The sequence below is a fragment of the Chinchilla lanigera genome, unplaced genomic scaffold (assembly GCF_000276665.1).
Source record: "Chinchilla lanigera isolate Chin_1 unplaced genomic scaffold, ChiLan1.0 scaffold00005, whole genome shotgun sequence".
Lineage (NCBI taxonomy): Eukaryota > Metazoa > Chordata > Mammalia > Rodentia > Chinchillidae > Chinchilla > Chinchilla lanigera.
In genome coordinates this window covers 41,050,023-41,069,855 of record NW_004955406.1, presented here as the reverse complement: position 1 = coordinate 41,069,855, position 19,833 = coordinate 41,050,023, and the positions used below count along the sequence as shown (strand labels likewise).

General features: G+C 51.0%; 1 protein-coding gene across 1 annotated transcript; it reads left to right on the top strand.

Moving 5' to 3' along the window:
* Positions 1-789: 789 nt before the first annotated feature.
* Nuak2 (NUAK family, SNF1-like kinase, 2) lies at positions 790-19,460 on the top strand. The gene is made up of 7 exons (XM_005375354.2): positions 790-1,035; positions 10,574-10,694; positions 13,384-13,535; positions 13,824-13,889; positions 15,732-15,851; positions 16,367-16,499; positions 17,332-19,460. The coding sequence occupies exons 1-7, from the start codon at positions 790-792 to the stop codon at positions 18,435-18,437; spliced, it is 1,944 nt and encodes a 647-aa protein (XP_005375411.1). The 3' UTR covers positions 18,438-19,460.
* The last annotated feature ends 373 nt before the right edge of the window (positions 19,461-19,833 follow it).

The following is a 19,833-nucleotide window of genomic DNA, read 5'->3' as shown; positions in this document are numbered from 1 at the left end:
TAATATATTTTTTCATGAATGAACGAACACTCCATAAATCACACCACACGTCTGCCCTACAAGCCTTTTTTCATAAAGAGTAAGGACCTCCCAGTCCAGGATTCCAGGATTCCGGGATCCAGTTAAGTTTGATCTAACTGTAGAGAAGTGAACTCACACACACTGTCCACCAGCCCTCCCATTCCATTCACTTTTCTCCTTTGTGGACAGAAAAATTATCAGACGACTTGCTAGAGTTTGACTTGGGAGAAAGAAGCAAATGATGGTGAGCTCTAGCATCCTAAGGTTGCCCCCTGCCTCTCGAGAGCACAGTGCAATAGAGCGGGTGGCTCCAACCAGGACCAAGTGCCTCTCAGAAGCTACAGCAGTTCCGAGGGCCCTCAAAGGTTGTGGACTTCAGTAGTACCAACCGGCCCGGCAGCCTCCACTCTGCCTTGTAGTTTCCATTCCCCTCCCTTGGAGACCCAGGTGGGTGGGGCTCCTAACACCTTTCCCAGCCCCTGCCTTAGGGAGGAGGAGGGGTGTCGGACCCCAGCGAGCCAATGTGGAGGCCCTAGTCACGCGCCGCCGGTGAGCGGGCCAATGGGCGTCGAGGGGCGTGGCCAGGGCCTTGGGCTCGGAGCGTTCATAAGAACTTGGAATGCGGAGCTTTGCAACTCGCTCCGTAGCTACCGTGACTTCCCGGCAGTGACTTCCCAATCTGGGTCCGGGTGCGGGACATGTGCCCCGCGCTGTAGCCCTCCCAGAGCAGCCGATCGATTCTCAGTCCTCGCTTACCTCCTGCTCGTCATGGAGTCCTTGGCCTTCTCCCGTCGCCCGGGCCCGGCTCCCTTGACCGCCACCCCCCTGGCCACGGAGCTCGCCCGGCCCCTGGGCGACAGGCTCATCAAGTCGCCCAAGCCCCTGATGAAAAAGCAGGCGGTGAAGCGACACCACCACAAGCATAACCTGCGGCACCGCTACGAGTTCCTGGAGACCCTGGGCAAGGGCACCTACGGGAAGGTGAAGAAGGCGCGCGAGAGCTCGGGGCGCCTGGTGAGTGGCTCCCGCGGCGCTGGCTCAGTCGGGCATGGGGCGTGGGCCGTGGTGCGCACCAGTCTGTGGGGGCAGCGCGCCTCTGCACCACTGCGAGGTGGCGCGGGGCGGGGACCTGGCGAATATCTCCTGTGGATGTGTCTGTCCAAGATTATAGGGACAGCGGTCCTGAGAACCCCCAGCAACACCAGACGGCAGGTCCTTAGAAAAGATGTGCTTTAAGCTGAATTTCGCTTGGAGTAGACTATTCAATAGAGTGGAATGGAAAGAGAAAGTAGAAGGCATCCAATCTTAACATGGGCTTGATAAGTAGGTGTGTGGTTGGATGAACAAGATACGGGGACTTTCAGCATTTACAGTCTGGCTGTCCAGTGAACAGTGGAGCTCTGCATAGGGATGGGTTTGACTCTTAGGTCTTAATCCAGCCTCAAAACTAAACCACACTTTCATTATGATGAGTTTTCGATTCAGGGAGATGTAAAACCAGGCTCTGGTGCCAGCTGCACTGTCCCTCAAGATACTTTTGGGTTTGGGGCCTTTTGCGGAACTTGGCCTGTTGATTTGGTGTGTGTGTGTGTGTGTGTGTGTGTGTGTGTGTGTTGTCATGGTAATCTGTGACCTTGGGCAATTTCCTGCATCTCTGAATTCTCAGTTTCCCCTTCGGCAAAAAAAAAGTAGAAAACAGCCTGCCTCACAAGCCCCTAGGAAGATTGAATCAGATACAAATGTGAATTTGAAGTGTTCTTGATGGACAGAACTTGCAGCACGAATTGATACTTCTATCTGAAAGGATGGTGGATTTGCCAGAAGTTAGCTAACGGTGGTTAACAGTGCTTCTCAAACTTGAATTTTAGTGCACATGGAAATGGGGGGGGGGCATGTGTTTAAAATACTTATTCTCTGGTTCCACAGTCGGAAATTTATTTTGGAAGCTTATAATTCCTATTTTAACAAGCCCTTTAGAGAACAGGTGGTTTAGGGCTTCTGTTTTGCCAGATCCAGTTGGGTGCTTGTGTAGAGAGTGTGTGTGTGTGTGTGTGTGTGTGTGTGTGCGCGCGCGCGCGCGCGTGCGCACATGACCATAGTTTGCCCTACTGGCTATGGCAGCATTCCCCTCCTTGGACTGTGTTTGCTTTTCAGCCACTAGCTAGTTTGAAATTGAGGAAGTCATTTCATTGGTGAAGGAAGAGTGGGTGCTAGAGAAAAGAGTGGATGATGGCCCCATCAATAGGACCAAGTATGTTTCCTCTGCTATGCCTGGCAGAACCCCCAGCTGCCCGCTGCCAGGTTACAGCTATTGGGCAATCATGTACTTCCTGGCTTTCCTTTTCTTTCTCTTTCTATAGAGTGAGGGCCTAGTGAGGCTCCAGGTTTGAGACTGCTGTGCCTGGGCTTTGTCAAAGCTTGAGCTTGAAAATAGTTGCTCATGGCTTGTGCCCCTTGCTCCTGCTCTGGGGAAGACTGGTTTGTGAGGCCTGGGATGGCCCGGAAACTGAGGCTGAAGTTCAGAGATTCCATGAAGCTTTTGACTGGGGTCACTGTGGGGTGTGTGTGTGGGGGAGGTCTCATTTGATTTCAGAGATAAATCAGCTTTTAGTGGCTCTAGGCAGGGATTCCAGCTTTTATTACATCAGAACAGAGAATTCAGAAGAAACTCTGTGGCCTTTGCCTCTTGCTGTGTGTAGAGAGATAAGATCAGTGGGCTGGGACCTGTTCTGAACCTCCCTGATCCATAGACCACCCAGTATTGCTGCTGGGAATTTGCTCAGGGTCCCTCCTCTTTCTTGGAGAGCAGCTTTCTGCTGTGCTGACCATTTCTCCATCCTGGAGCTTTGCCCTCTTCCATGCCCAGCAAGCCTGCATCTTGACTGTCTCCTCTGGAGAGAGAGTGAGATGCGATGCCTCAGTATGTTGCAGTGGGGAGAGGGACACAGTAGCTATCCCAAATGAATGGAGATTATTGATGATGGGTGGATGCGAAGGGCAGCCTGCTGAGCGACTTTCATCCCAATTTTCTCTCCACCCCTCTTGCACACTTCCTGCTCCCAACCTGCCCAGATGGAATTACCAGGAGCCAGATGGGATTATGGGGAGGGAGGGGCAGGTGGGTGGGACTAATGGCTGCTCCAAGAGGGCATCAGAGGAAAAACAAATATTTGCTCTGGATCTTGAACACATTCCTGGTATCCAAATGACATTTCCTCCTGTGATTCTCCCAGCTCCTCTGACCACCCCTTTCCCCTAAAGAAAAAAACACATGCCAGGCTTTCTGGAATGGTGGAGGCCACCAAAGCCTTCGGGTGAGGTATATGAAAGCCAACCTCCCAAGGGGGGCTGATGTAGGGAATGAGGGAAGTTCAAATGTGTGTTCAAATGTGAGGTTCTTTAGGGTGGGCCTACCTCTGTATCTTTTATATATTGAATCACCCAGTGGGCTTTCAAAATGTTTGAAAATGACTGAGATGATGTGATACGTTCATTGACAGGTGGGGAAACGGGGCCAGAAAAGGGAGTGACTTACCCTTTCTTGGCTGCTTAGTGGCAACCTGAAACATACGCTCCAGACGTGTCTGCCCCAAGCCCTGGATGACCAACTGCTGAGTCTTGGTCTGGAACTTGGGCCTTGCTGAGCCTGAGCTTGCCTCAGTGTGCTGTGTCAATCCAGCAGCAAGCTCCCACTGCCTTTCCCGGAGCCCCAGGCAATGCCAAGGGTGGGGAGAGTCACTGGGAACCAGCCCTCACCCCCATACACACTTGGCTCTGTTGAGGGATCCTGGGTGGGGGAAACTACACTACATTCCTGGTTTTTAAACCATGCCAGGGAGGAGGCTGGGGATTTAGCTCAGTGGCAAAGCACCTGCCTGGCAAGCGCAAGGTTGTGAGTTCGATTCCCGGTACTGGAAGAAAAACTAAAAACTAAAAAAAAATACAAAAAAAAAAAAAAAAACAAAAACCATGCCAGGGAGGGTGCCTAGCTCAGAGTTACGACTGTAAGGGTTCAGATCATTACCAGTGGTGTGACCCTGGTTTTCTTATCTGTAATATGGGGATTATAATAATTCCTGCCTCGTGGGATTCTCCAAGGATTCAGTAAAATAATAAATATAAAATGCTTAGATATGTAATGTATCTAACACATATAATGTTATTATCCCAGCAAGGCTGGCTTTGACCAAGCCCTGCCTTCCTTTTCCTGGGTACTCCTGTATCCTAGCATTATGCTGCCCCAAGAAAGGGTGTGGATTGTGTGCAGCCTTCCTTGAGATGAACCACTTTGGTCTTTTTCGTTCAAAGCCCCAGTCTCTCCTCAGTCCCCAGCTTCAGTGAATGACTCCTGCCTGGCCAGCGGCCACAGGTTTGTTCGCAGGATGCTGCCCTCCCAGCTCCTCCTGCACCTGCCGGCTCAGCAGCAAGGAAGGAGGCTGCCGGCGACTCTTGTCCTTGGGCTCCAGCCAAGCCACACAAGAGGGCTGGGCAGGAGAGCTCCTTGCCCAGGAACCTGGCAGAATGGGCTAGAGGGTGGCAGGGAGAGGGTGGCATAGTTCGGGGCTTGGGGGAGGTGGCTGAGCCTCGCTTCAGAGTTTACTCCTGCTCCCTGCCGGGCTCTGGCCAGATTCTGCCTGGTTTTTTGGTGGGGTTGTGAACCACCCCCAGGCTCATTTGGTCTCTGCTCAGCCCAGGCCAGGCTGGCCCAACCCTGCCTTCACTATCTAAGTGGGTCATCCTCAAGCTCCTTGCCTGCTCCCAGACAGCAGCTGCTCCATGAAAGGCCAGAGAGGAGTCAAGGACCTTGGCTCTGACTCCCCGTGATAGCTATGATCAGAGATACCCAGCTGCACCCTCTCTCTCAGCACCTGGAATCAGCATCTCTGGACCTTCTTTTCTTTTCTTTTTTTTTTTTATCCTAAGAACTTTCCATCATCCTTTCCTGAATGCAGATCATTTCTGACCTGAGTTCCTGGGAAGGAGGCAGCATTTACCAGCTGAGCCTGAGCACCACATTCTAGGGTGCTGGCAAAGGAGTGCAGGTATTTGTATATCTCTAAATGGGATGGAGTGGCAAAGCCTGGCCCAGGGCAAGATATAGGGCAGTCCCTTCTCCAGAGATGGGAGACAGGGCTGGGCACCTCCAAGGAACTTTTGTCTTCTGAGATGGTAGCTTCTCTGGACAGCATCTCTCTCTCTGAATCTGTCTTGATGGATTGGGGAATCTTGGAAAAGTGTTTACTGTGTGCAAAATGGGATGGGGAATTAGCCTTGCTGTTTTTCCAACATGCAGGGCTGCCAGGGCAAGAAGTTCACTGGGACAGTATCTTCAGGAATTATGTTCAGACAGGTTAACATGGCCATGTTACGGAGGCTTTGCCACAACCTTTGGCCAGCACCTCTCAGGCAAGGAAGCAGAAGAAGCTCTGTGGAGAACACTGGAGTGCAGAGGGAGCACAGCGATCCATCCTGCCATGCAGATTCATCCTGGCCCCGTCCTTTCTGTCTGGAGTGCCCTTGCTGCCCCTCCCTAACCCACTAACCTTGGTTAACAGACCTCACCCATTCTTCAAGATCTAAAAGAGCCTTCTCCCAGGGATGGTTTCCCTTGCTCCTCCAGGCAAAGCAAGCTCTGGTGCTCCTGCAGCCTGTTGGCAAGCAGGGCCTTCAGCTGACACATTACCACACTCGACTATAGTTGTCATTACAGTCTTCTCCTCAGACGGGGGCCCTCACCACAGGGGCTCTCCAGTTTTTGTGTGAATTCCCAACACCTAGCACAGTACCAAGCACATAGTAGGCATTCAGCAACCTACTACATGTTTGGAGAATCAGTGTCCTTTCATTTTTCAGATGAGGAGACTAGCTAGACAAGTTAACGAAGTCCTCTAAGTAACCTGCCTAGAGTTGCACAGGTCTATAAAAGCAAGTATCCGGTACATGGGTTCTTGAGAGCACCCACTGGGCATGTGTTCATGTCCATGTTGTTAACATCAAGCTTGGATTTCCTTCTTCTGACTGAGTGTGATGGCCATGTAATATGTTGTCTGAACTTGAGCAGTTTGCGAGCCAAAGAGGCAACCATAATAATTACACCAGGACAAACCAGGACTGTCTCCACGTATGTGGCCTTTCTACCTCTGGACAGTTGTTACCCTCTAACTTGACTTTAGTCAGCTGATTTTTATTCCAGAACATAGGTGGTGAGAACAAAGTTCTCTAAAAATTAGTTCTCAGAGCCAAGACTGACTCCACCTAAGGCTAGGAAGAAAGGGAAAAATGTTATCTAGGCACTGGTTCCGTCAAGTCAAAGATCAGCATAGTCACGACTTAAACCAATAAATATTTATTTGTGTTTTCTATTTACTGGCAAACAAATGGTGTGTGCTTTTTGTGTACTGATCTCTGTCTAGGCCTGAGTTAGTGCTATATCTAATTTACTTTGACAGGCTAGCCAGGAGATAGCTAGAGGCCTCTCCTGTGGGGCTGGGAGAGATTAGGGAACCGTGGTCCAGTCCCACCACTGCCACACTCTTCTTGTCTGTCACCTGCAGGGAAACTGATGAGAGGCTAACGACAAAATCTAAGTCCTTCCTGGGATGCCCCAGTCGAGCAGTGATCTCCTGATCACTAATATAGAAGGTTACCAATGTTCTACTTCTACATTTTATGGCCACAAAGACACTCTGTCCAGCACCCCAAAACCCCACAGTTTTTGGAACCTTATTTCTTTAGGCCAGTTGTCTTTAGAGCTTTACCCTTAAGCCTATGAGCTCTCTGCCTACGTGTACATGTGCACGTAAACACCCAAGCATCCAGTATGTGCCTCATCTTTGTATTTGTGGACATCTTAAACTCTCAAATATCTTTAATTGTGTAGATAGTGATTTGTGCTTCTATAAGATTGTCTTATATTTATTAATATACTTTTGATAGACCTTTGTCTATGAAGCACTCACAGCATTTTACCTATTGTCTTATTTTAGAAAGAAAAACAGAAAAAAGAACTAGTCCATAAAATTTCCCCTCTCTAGGAGAGAAGAGGGATGTGGAGAGAGATGCGTGTGGGAATGATGCTTCGGGTTGAATCCATAAAAGAGAGGTGCCCCTACTTTGAGAGGATTCAGTGCCTCTACCTCATACCCCCACTGCCTGCCCCATTTCAGGCCCACAAACTTTTCTGCTTAGCTGAGTGCAGAGAGCAGGGTGGTTGGCGCAGGAGGGGCGGTCCTGGCCCCTGCAGCTGCAGCATGGGCCCCTCTGCATCTCGGGGAGGAGGCTCCATGGTGACCGTCCCTCCCGCCTGCCATTGTCCTCCCTGCCAGGCTCCTGGAGGGCCCGAGAGAGAGTGGGGCCTCCCTCTTTCACTGATGCAGCTTCAAGGGAGGAGCAGGGTGGAGGGCACGCCATCCCTGGCCTGTTGCCCGGGTGACCGGGCTGTGGCCATTGTGAGCAGCTCCTCTTACGGGATTAGGGCCCATTCCGCATTCTTGTCCAATGGCGGACACAGGCCGGCAGGGCCCACTGTCCCTGCGTGAGCGGGAAGCCATTGTTTGCCTCCAGAGCCTGTGAAAGGCTGGATTAGAGTCCCCCACCCGCCCCACCAGCAGAGGTTTCCTTTTCTCTGTCTCCTTTTGAATCTTGAGGGGAGGCAAACCCTCCTGGGAAATTGAATAAGGAGCTGTTTGCCTCCTCTGGGTCGTTGGATTTCTCACAACTTGCCTATCTCCCATGAGGAGGAAGTCTTGTATTTACCACTCTTGTCCTTGGACAGGACTTGCCAGGAACCAACCGACTGGCCTGTTGGACACCCCACCCCCTCTCACCCCGCCCAGCACCCAGTGCAACCTGGCAGCCTCTGAGGTCACAGCCTCTGAGGACCTGTGGCATTTATACAGCTCATTTCATACAATCTGAGCGGGAAAGCCCCTCCGACAGCCTAGTGCAACCTGTTTATTTCACAGAAAACAAAACGAAGGCTCTGAGAGGGAGGGAGACAGGGACATGACCCACGGGGATAGGGACAGAACCTGGAGAACCCTGGTCCCCTGGGTCCCCAGGCAGCGGCTGTGTGCCCTTGGCTGTGCTTTCCCGCCAGTCACCACAGTGGGTGTTGTCTATTTGCCTCTGTGGAGTGAGGTTTGCAGAGAGACACTGAGGCCCCTGTCTCTCTGAGGTGCCTGAACTGTTTCTTGACAGCTCTTCCTCCATTTCCATTTTGTTCATTCCCTCCTTCCTGAGCCCACCACACACCAGCTAGGGGGTTAGTCTTTTGATTTTTTTCTCCAGTACTGGAACTGAATCTAGGGCTTTCGTGATGAGCTCCACTCCCAGTCCCACCTTTCTTTTTTCTTTTTCTTTTTCTTTTTCTTTTTTCTTTCTTTCTTTCTTTCTTTCTTTCTTTCTTTCTTTCTTTCTTTCTTTCTTTCTTTCTTTCTCTCTATTTTGAGATGAGGTCTTGCTAACCCACTAAGTTACCCAAGCTAGGCTCAAACTTGTGATCCTCCTGCCTCAGCTTCCCAGGGTCTGGGGTTACAGTTGTGTATCACCATGTCTGGCTTAAAAAGAGTTAACCTTTGTACAGTATTTTTTACCTTTAGGGACTAAGATAGCAAGTCCTGGAGGACTCTGCCTAGCTGTTTGTTTGCTTGTTGCTAGGGGAGGGACATTCCTTACCTGAAAAGATTATTGTTTGGAGTTTTCTTAAATAGTTTTTTGGGTGATTTTTTAAAATTGTACTAAAATATAGTATAAATTTTTCATTTTAATCATTTGTGCAACTCAGTGGTATTTTTTTCAATAGACCAAGGCTATTTTATTTGTGACCAGTCTCCTTAAGCACTGAGGTCACTACGCACACACAGGGGCTCTGCTTCTTCTTTTCCTCCTGGGACAGGGTTTTGGTTGCCTCCTCCTTCTTGGCATGGAGACGCTCACGTCGCTTGTGCTCCTTCAACTCAGCCTTAACCCGCCCAGCCAGGAGCTTCCTGCGGTCTCACCCACCTTCCGCCTGTGGATGTGTGCTATAAGAATCACTTGTTCTTGAACGCGTTCCCCTTTACCTTCAGGTGCAGGTTGTGGTACAAGCAGCAGTCAGTCTTCTTAGAGTCTTGGTATCTCCAGAGCAGCCCGCACAGGATCCACATCCTTGCATCCATGTCACCTTCTCTGGCATCCCTCTGGTCATGCCCTCTCATTACCTATGCCTTGTGCCTGCCTTTCTGGTGACCAGGGTGTTTTTCCAGCACTGAGCCTGGGAATGGACAGTCACAGGCTTAGATGATCTGCCCGTCTTTGACTGGTTTCCAGACCTGCTGACCGGAATTGGCACTGGCCATTTCACCGGTCTCTTGTGTCTTGGAGACACACCTCTTCTGAAGCCTGAGCATATTCCTAACTGCAGCCTCGCAGCACAAGGCTGGTATATTATGCACATCCACAATGCTGTAAATCACCACACTACCTGTTTCTAAAGCCTTTTCATCACCCCACACAGAAGCTCTGTACCCATAAAATAGACCACTGCTCTACTTTCTGTCTCTATATATTTGCCTGCTCTAGTTAGTTACCTCAAGTAAGTGGGATCATAGACTATTTGTCCTTCTGTAACTGGCTTATTTCACTTGGCATGATATTTTCAATGTTCACCCATGAGCAATGTGATCATTACGTACTACAAACATGTACTCATAAAAAAAAAATAAACAAAATATTTTTAAGGTTCAGCCATGTTGTAGCCTATGTCAGAATTTCATTCCTCTTTTGATCCCTGGCACTACAAAAAATGTTTTTTCATTCATTTTTGTGGCTGAATAATATTCCATTGTATGTACCACATTTTATTTATTCATCTATTGATGGAAATTTGAGTTCTTTCTACCTTTGGGTAGAGATGAGATGTTTATAGCAAGTTTGAGTGTCAAAGCAATAAAAAAGGACTAAACTTGGAATCAGACAGCCAATAGCCTAAACCCAGTTTGTGCCATTCAGTGACAACTGGCTTTAGGCAAGTCAGTTGACCTCTCTGTGTTCCAGTTTCTTCACCTTCCAGTTTCTTCAATGGGGCTAACAAGACTTTCTGTGCCTACTTCCTAACACTGTCATGAGGGTCAATTCATTTAATGCAGTAAACTGTTATTCAGTGCCTACTGTGTGCCAGGAAATGTGCCTGGCATCGAGTGTCCAAAGGTGAGCAAAACAGTCCCAATCTTGGTGCAGTGTGGCAAGTTTGCTTTGTAAATCATAGCGCATCAGGCTTAGGGCTGTAGGTCATTACCCTCCTTGTCCATCTGTAGACCCTGAATAAGGAGTCCCCTGGTCTGTACTCCTTCCTGCTGCGAGCATGGACTACACTGAACCCAAGTGAGAACTTCAAGAAAAGGTGGCTCTCCAGCCTCTCCACCACCTACCCTGGTGGAGAGTAAGGTGGATCGTCTGGGTGCACCCTGGGGCCTACATAGCAGCTGCAGGGAGGCCCCCAGGACCAAGCTCCTCAAAGCATCCTCAATTTGCCGGACCTTTCTCCTTAATCTCCTGTGTTCTGTCTCCCCAGGTGGCCATCAAGTCAATCCGAAAAGACAAAATCAAAGATGAGCAAGACCTAATGCACATACGGCGGGAGATTGAGATCATGTCGTCACTCAACCACCCCCACATCATTGCCATCCATGAAGGTACGGCATGGGGCATGTGGAGCTGGGAGCTGGGAGTGTGCATGCATGTGTGCATAAAAGAGGAGTCAGAGTTAACGACACAAAGTAAAAATGGTAAGGGCTTTAGAGTTGGGTGAAAACTGGATTTGAAACCTAGCTATATGAGTTAGGACAAAGCATTTAATGTCATCCATGGGCCTCAGTTCCTCATTTATAAAAATGGGATAATCCCCTCTGTGTCACAGGGTGGTTACAAAGATCAAACTGGATGTTACTGAGTGCCTTGCTCATGGGAGGGACTCAAAGAAGGACAAGCTTTTCTTTTTTTTCTTTTTTTTTGATTTTTTTCCGGTACCGGGAATCGAACTCATGACGTTGCGCTTGCCAGGCAAGCGCGGTGCCACTGAGCTAAATCCCCGGCCCCAGGACAAGCTTTTGTTGTTGCTATTGGTTTTCCCGCTTGAACCCTAACCTCCTCAGCCTGGTGAGATCCTTAGCAATCCAGGGAAGCTGAAATGTATATCATCCTGCACCTGATCCAGGCATGTGGGTGCTATTTTTCATGCATCCCCAGAGCCAGACTTCTCAGAATCCAACCTGTGCTCTGAGTCACTCCTGCCACAGTGCTGTCTCCTACCTCTCTCCATCTCTCTTGGCCTCTTTTCCTCTGATGTCAGCTTCACCACCCTAGCTGCCCTCTTCTCCATGACCCAGACAACAAAGTGATCAAGGCAGAGTGACGAGGGAGAGGGGGAGTACCTCCCCCACATACCTGTCTGCTTTGAGCCTTGCTGTAATATCAGTTAGAAAGGAACCAGGGATAACAGAGGCAGCAGCAGGAAGGGAAGACAGCCTGTGGCCTTGCTGTCTGAAAATTCTTGGTAGGCAAAAAAGAGAGAAGTGTCCACTCTTGGGATCCTAAGGAGAATAAGCCCAGAACCATTGACACAGCCCTGTGGCCTATACCTGTCCCATAAGGAATCCAGACAAGTGGCTGAGAAACCTAATTGTATCTCTGCATACTTCCCTCAGGGAAGAGTAGGCAGATGACAAAGTAGTAGTGGAACCAGGCTGAGCTTGGTGATTGAGCACTGCATCCACATGTTCTTGGATATGGATACGGATATGGGTCTGGGAACTGAGCTCTGACACTCAGAATGTGGCTTCTCCTGCATATGCAGATTCAGCAGATGTAGGGGCATGACAGTTACTGTGTGTCTTAAAGGCTGCCCCAGATTACCCCCATCCTGTTATTATAGGCTTTAGGGGTTGTGGGATTAGGGGAGACTCCAGTCCTGGGAACTCCCAAGACCAGTAAGATCATTAGCAATCCAGGGAGGCTGAAACATCAGCCCTACACCTGTTCCAGGCACATGGGTGCCATATCCTAGTTGCTTCCACATGCCTGGATCAGGTGCCATATCCTAGTTGCTTCTACATTGACCCAGGTGGTCCTTGATTCCCAATTTCATGGCACAATGTCGTACCCTTGCAAAGGCATTGAGAGCCATAGGAGTGGAGTCTCAGCCAGGCACCTGCTAAGATGCTGGGCCACTGTGTTCCCCTAGAAAAAGCACTGCTCCCATGGCTTTGTGTCCAGATTCCTGGGAGCTGGGGCTCCTCTTAGGGGAGGTTTTGTCCCTCAGCTCCTTCTCAGAGCCAGACAGTAATAGCTCTGGGGCTGACCAAGCAGGCCAAACTCATAGGACCTGTTTGACACAAAGATGCAATAGCATGGACATACATGTTCTGACACACACTAGCTGAAGGGCCAGTCTGGTGAACCAGCTGCTCCATACCTTTCCAAAAGGCTGGAGCCAAGACAAGGCCTGAAGTGACAAAAAGGCCCCTCCTACGCATAATGATGAGCCAGCTGGGGTGGGCTGACTGCCAGGAAGCCAGCCAACCAATTAATGACCACATACTCATTGATTGCTTCTTGTATGAGACCTTATACATAAAGCCCTGGCCTGTATACCCTGGATGGGAAGTCAAAGCTGGTGGGAGTGGTGACTGTCTCAGCTTCCCACAGTACTACATAGTTCTTGGTTCATTTTCATATTCTTTTGTCCCTCTGAGCTTTGAGGCAGGCATTATTGGCATTATTTTTCAACTTCATGTATGGGAACACCTATTATAAATATAACAGGAGACACTATTTTTCAAGTGCTTTGATATAGGTTGGCTCTCATGGACCTGACTCAGTCAGACCTGGTGCCATCACTGTTTTTTTTTTTTAATCTGTTTTTCACCAAGCCCCCAAGATTGCCACTATTATCCCACTTTTCAAATGAAGAAAGAGGTTGAATGACTTGTCCACAGTCACCCAGCAAACCTGCATTTTTACTGATTGATCTTAGAAGAGATTTGACCAAGGTCACAAGGTCAAAAAGTATGGGGTTCTGAACCAAAGAGCCTGGCGTTTCATTCTCATCCAGGCGATGTCTCTGCTTTCCTAGGAATTTTCAGTGTGGTTTTCAGAATCCTTGAAAGCCTGAACCAAGGGTCAGCCACTGCCTTGGTCTTAACTTGTTGTTCAGAGAAGATGCTGAGCTTCCCCAGAGGCCCTTTTCTAGCCTGCATTTCCAGCCCACTAGCCAACATCCTTGCAGGGAGGTCCTGTGTAGTTTGGGATCGGGAAAGAGTATGTGGTGCCTGGTGGGGGACGATGTACCCTGGGAAGGCCTGACATCTGCCTTGCTCTGCCCAGTGTTTGAGAACAGCAGCAAGATTGTGATTGTCATGGAGTACGCCAGCCAGGGAGACCTGTATGACTACATCAGTGAGCGGCAGCGGCTAAGCGAACGGGAAGCCCGGCATTTCTTCCGGCAGATAGTCTCTGCCGTGCACTACTGCCACCAGGTGAGCGCCCACCTGCCCCAGCCATGCTCCAAAGGGCTGGTGTGAACCCGAGATTCTGTGACTTGCCCAGCGTCATACAGGCAGGCAGCATGCAGTTGGGACTGTCAGACCAGGCAGTGTTGATGTCTCTGGCTTTGACGGTCTCAGCTGAGACTCAAAGGACCTATGGTTTCTCGCATTACATATCAGTAAGGTTGGGTATCCCAGCCTGCCCATGCTCTGTCCTGCTCGGCGCCTGCGTGTCTGCTGCACTTCCCCCTTGCCCTGACTCAGCTCCCTCTCTTTCAGAATGGGATTGTCCACCGAGATCTCAAGCTGGAGAACATCCTCTTAGATGCCAATGGAAATATCAAGGTGAGTCCCATCTTTAGCTTCCAGACCATCTTGGTCTCACCCTAGGTTTTCTGCACTGTATCTGACCACTTAGACCCGAGCTCATAGTGGGTTCCTGAAGGAATCGGGAAGAGCACAGACTTCTCTGTTGGCACTGCTGGTACTGTTAGGGACCCCAGCCATCACTCATTCCAACAGCTGTTCCTACAGCATGGGGACACAGGCCTTCAAATGGGTAGCTTGTACAATGTCACATGGCTAGTGAGAGGCAGAACCTGGGCTAGAACCAAGATCTCTGACTCACAGTACAGTGTTTTTTGGATGTCCTAAGGCTGACAGGAGTCAAGATCTAAGGTCAGACTTTGCTCACAGCCTTGGGATTAGCAGGGACAGGGCAGTGGTCAGAGTTCTCCCTACCTGTGCACATGCATACTCACACGCACACGTGTACGATCAAACTTGCTGTGATTAGGCAGCCCTTTGGCACCTTTCCCAACAATGGAGTACCTCAAGTGCCACCTTCCTATTTGCTGCTGCTGCTGGATTCCCAGGCTGAAGTAGTTATGTTTCAGTCAGTCAGGAAAAGATCGTATTGACTGAGTGAATTTAGGTCTCAGGACTGGAGAGGGTAGAAGGCTAGAGCTGGTTGATGCAGACGGGCTGGCCCGACAGGCACCCAAGAAAGTGACTGCACCCTGACCCTCCTCAGAATCCTTCTGACACAGAGCATAGTCTTCTCTGAGGTCCCTGACCTGTGCCCTGTAGTGCCTTGGTACTGAGTCCTTGCCCTCACTCAGCCAGTTCCCGGAGCAGGTGGGGCTTTCTTTGATGCTGACTGGCATGGAAGGAGGGGAAGCAGTGCTGGTAAACACACTTAACCCGGACAGGCACGCACTCTCTTTTCTGTACAAGTCATAAGCCTCGTTATGGGCTTCCCCTGGTAACTGTTTGATAAGAGGCCAATAAAACCATAAACAAAGGAGCAAATTTCATAAACAGTCCCTCCCCACACTGGGCACAGCAGCCTTCCATGGAGTGAGGAGGTGAGGATCAACGGGGTATTGACTTCTCCCTCCAGCTGAGGCCAGGTGGAAAGGCTCTCTAGGGAGTGAGAGCCTTGGGTTGGGGTCTCGAGCCCTCAGACTCAGAGTCTCAGGGAATCCTACAAGAAGATCCCTGATCTTTGTCTTACCCTCACCCTTTAGTGATCTCTGTGGGCAGAGAGGAGCCACGGCAGGGAAGTGCATCTCAGGCCTGGCATGGTTTGGCATTCAGGGCCTTGAGTACCTCTTGGGACTGTGGCAGTGGTGTGTGATTGCCCCTCTTCTCCCATCTGGCTGACCCTCCATGTAGTCCAGAAGTGTCCACTGAATCTCATAGAGGGCCTTCCCTGTGTGAGGAGCTGCAGATGGGGTGAGGAGAAGTATGGTCAGATTGGAAGACACACCTGATGAGCAGAGAGCTGCAGAGAGCCACTGGAAACTCTGGGGCATCATAGAAAAGATCTGGGGCCTTGAAGGGCTTCTCAGGGGAGGTAAACATGCAGGATCAGGAAGGTGTATACATGCAGGAGACGGAATCCCTCCTGAGTGGAACACAGCATGCATGAGCAAATGGGTCTTCAAGCACTGGCCATCCCGGAGCCCCATGTACCTCTGCCTACATACTCTGCATTAACGCCCATCATTGGGGCACTTTCTTCCAGGAAATGAACTATGCTGACAGTGCCCAGTGTGGGGTGGGAGGCAGGGGACACTCTCCTTCTGCTGGAGTTTCCCCTGGGTCTGAAGAAGGGCAGGCTGAGAGCTGCAGAGCATCCCAGGCCTTGGCATGACCACGTCCATGTTTGTTCCAAACCTGCAGATCGCCGACTTTGGCCTCTCTAACCTCTACCACCAAGGCAAGTTCTTGCAAACATTCTGTGGGAGCCCCCTCTATGCATCACCCGAGATCGTCAACGGGAAACCTTACATGGGTCCAGAGGTAAGCGGCTCCTCCTCTACCTGCCTTAGTCATTTGTTGTGACTTTAGGCGTTACGGATAGATGGGCTAGTTTTCTAGTCATTTCCTTTTTCAGAGAATAAAACGCAGGCTCCCAAAGCAGGGACTTGCCAGGCCTCTAGCCAGAGATGGCAGAGCTGGTGCTAGATGAATCCCCTCTCCGCCTTGCCCCTGTCACTTTCCTCACTCCCATTCCTCCCCGACCTCCCAGCACTTAGTCCCGCCTCCTTGGAAGACATGGCAGCTGTCACAGTCACTCTAGAAGGGCTGGCCCCCCCAGGGAGGTGATGAACAGCATCTTCCCCTATGAGTCTCTGCACCTTCTGCATTGTCCCATCTTTGGCCCTGGGTACAAAAGGGAGTCATCCTTATGTCACACACTGGCCTCTCAGCCCTCCATGTGTCTCTCTGCCCCCTGGCTGTGCAGGTCAGGCTAACAGCTCCCCAGGCTGTGGCATGGGATATTCTTGCTGACCCAATCCCTCACTCTCTCTCAGGTGGACAGCTGGTCTCTGGGTGTTCTCCTCTACATCCTGGTTCATGGCACCATGCCCTTCGACGGGCAGGATCACAAGACGCTGGTGAAGCAGATCAGCAGTGGGGCATACTGCGAGCCGCCCAAACCCTCTGGTGAGTGAAAGAGATGGGTGTTCTCATCCAGGCCTGGGTGAGCATCCTTGAATTCTGAGGCCAGAATTAAAGAGTGGAACTAAAGTCAAGAGGGCACTAGTCCATTGTGACTTATGGTAGCTTAGGGTGCCCTCCACAGTCATACCTCCGTGTGTGAGACCTCTGAGGAAGGGGAAGATGTCTCCCAGTCCCCAGGGAGCATACTTGATTCTATTTGGGAAGTGCCTAAGATCTAACTTAGATCCTCTTGGCTACAGTTGTCTATTGCTTAAGCTGGGCATGGTGGCGCACGCCTGTAATCCCAGCACTTGGGAGACTGAGGCAGGAGGATCGTTATGAGTTCGAGACCAGCCTGGGCTACAAAGTGAGCTCAAGGCCAGCCTGAACTGCATAGTGAGACCCTGTCTCAAAAAGACAAAAAAGGAAAAGAAAAGAAAACAAAACAAAACAGTTGTCTATTGCTTTTGTCCTCGTCCTCAGAGATCTTTCTGACCTTTCATATGTGATATAGAAGGCAAGAAGAGGTGAAGAAGAGCCTAGTTTACTCTTGAGCACAGTCCTTACTCTGAGAGGGTTGAATGTCAGTGGAGATAAAGGAAAGTACACTTTCTATGTACATTCCAACAAGAGGTAACGAAAGGGTCATGGGACAAAGAGGCAGTTGTAGAGTCTACTTGGGAAAACTGGCCTGGGGAGCAGCCTGGGCAGTGGCACATATGGGGCCCAAGGGTGAACAGTATCTTGGCTCAGATGGGGGCCAGCCAGTGAGAAGGGGCTATGGGGTACCCTTCCTTGCAAGTACTGAACTGAATCCCCTGCCTTTGTCTTCCAGACGCCTGTGGCCTGATCCGGTGGCTATTGATGGTGAACCCCACCCGCCGGGCCACCCTGGAGGATGTGGCCAGTCACTGGTGGGTCAACTGGGGCTACACCACCTGTGTGGGGGAACTGGATGCTGTGCGCGAGGGTGGACACAATGGCAGTGACTCTGCCCGAGCCTCCATGGCTGACTGGCTCCGCCGATCCTCCCGCCCACTCCTGGAGAACGGGGCCAAGGTGTGCAGCTTCCTCAGGCAGCATGCGCCAGGTGGTGGAGGAGGCAGCAGCAGTGGTGGTGGCGGCGGCGGCAGTGGCAGCACACTCAGCCTGGAGCGCCAGCACTCACTCAAGAAGTCCCGCAAGGAGAATGACATGGCCCAGTCTCTTCAAGGTGACCTAGCTGAGGATGTCTCCCCTCGTCCTGGGAAGGGCAGCCTCAAGCTGCCAAAGGGCATCCTCAAAAAGAGGGTGTCAAACTCCTCAGAGGGGCCACAGGCACTTACGCAGGAGCCCAGCCCAGTTCCTGAGGGCACGGGACAGACCGTCCCCCTGGTCCCCAAGAAGGGCATCCTCAAGAAGTCTCAGCAGCGGGAGTCAGGCTACTACTCCTCTCCGGAGCCCAGCGAGTCTGGGGAGCTCCTGGATGCAGGCGACGTGTTTGTGAGTGGAGAACAGGAGCGGCAGAAGCCGCCACAGGCCCCAGGGTTGCTCTTTCATCGCAAGGGCATCCTCAAAGTCAACGGCAAATTCTCAAGAACAGCCTTGGAGCTCACAGCCCCCACCACCTTTGGTTCCCTGGACCAACTGGCCAACCCTCACCCCGCAGCCCGGGTCAGCCGCCCCTCCCCATCAGGGGCTGTGAGTGAGGACAGCATCCTGTCCTCTGAGTCCTTCGACCAGCTGGACTTGCCCGAAAGGCTCCCTGAGCCCCCTCTTCGGGGCTGTGTGTCTGTGGACAACCTCACTGAGCTTGAGGAACCCCTTACACAGGGCTCTGGCAGCCGCCTGAGGCGCTGGCAGCAAGACCCCCTGAGCAATAGCTGCTTCTCCCTGACAGACTGCCAGGAGGTAACAGAGGACTACCGCCAGTCCCTGCGGGTCTGCTCAAAGCTCAGCTGACGGTTACGGGGCATTGGCCCAGCCTGGGCAGGCTCTAAAACGCAGCTGGCTGCACCTCGTGGGCCTAATGGCTTCTCCCGGGACCAGCATCCCAGCTGCGAAGGCTGAGCATCTGCCGCGGAGGCCTGGATGGGAGAGCGGGTGAATGAAGTGCCACAAGGGTTCCGTGTCTTACACCTGGTCAAACCAGGAACGTGGTGGAAGAATGGGAAGGCGACGGCACAGTCCCTTGTCTTGTATCTGTGGAGGGGCCGCCAAGACCTGGAAAGAGCTCTCCATCCAGGTCTGTATTGCCTTGAGTTTCGCTCCTGGTGCCTTCTGAGCATAGCCCCAGCCAGGCTCGTCCCTGCCGAAGTGGGGAAGGACCGTCTTCACACAGTTCCATCCCATCAACCACTGGAGCAGGGAGTGACCTGCAGGGACCCTCCCTGGTGCATCTTAGGAGTAAAAACGGCCTCTGCTTCCTCAGAGGTTCTCTTTCCCATCCTCCACGCCAAGCTCCAGGTTCCTGAAGTCGCTGCTTGTGAATCTAAGACTTGAAAAGGCTCAGGCCTCTGTGTGGCCTCACCTCAGGAGTCAGAGTTTCTCTGGACCCCACCTTGCACCTCAAAGACTGAAACTTCTGCCTCTAAGCTGCTCCTGAAGTCTGGACTGTGGATGTGTCTGTTTCTCTGGGCTTCCAGGACCTTAGGATGTCCTTATTTATTTTTAAATAGTTTATGTTCTCAACTCTGTGTTGTTTTGTTTTTTTTTTTAAAGTGAATCTTGTTGCTTTAAATAATGTGAATGCTATGTTCTGGTGGAGATGCATCCACTATGACAGCTAAGTTCCTGTACTGGGAAGTATTTTTACAGGGATATCCCACTGATCAGGGGAGGGGAGTATTTTACAAGCCCACATGTTCCTTGCACTGTCTGGAAATGGATTGCTGGCTCCCCTATGCCGCACCCTGATACTGTCTGCCCTCCTTTGTGCCCAGAAAAAAACACTCCATTAAAACCGGAATAGTGATTTGAGAACTACCTTCTATTGTTTATGGAGGTGCGCCGCCCCCTCAGGTCTCTAAGTCCAAGCTGCTATTGGTGGGACACACAAGCTGCATAATCAAAACAGGAGCAAAGGGCTGGGGTGAAGATAGATGGTACAGCCTCTGCTCGGGATGCACGCTCAAGCCCTAGCACCCCCCACTCCAACACACACACACACACACACACACACACACACACACAAATAATAAAACCCTCCTGGACTCCATGCTTCCCAGGACTCCCGTTTCTCCTGCAGCAGCAGATCTGGCCTGACCCCACTGAACAGTCACATTCGGTGGAAAAACTCTGGGCCTCCCAGGGTGCCAGGTTGCTTCTCCTGCCCGCGGTACTTAAAAAAAAAAAAAAA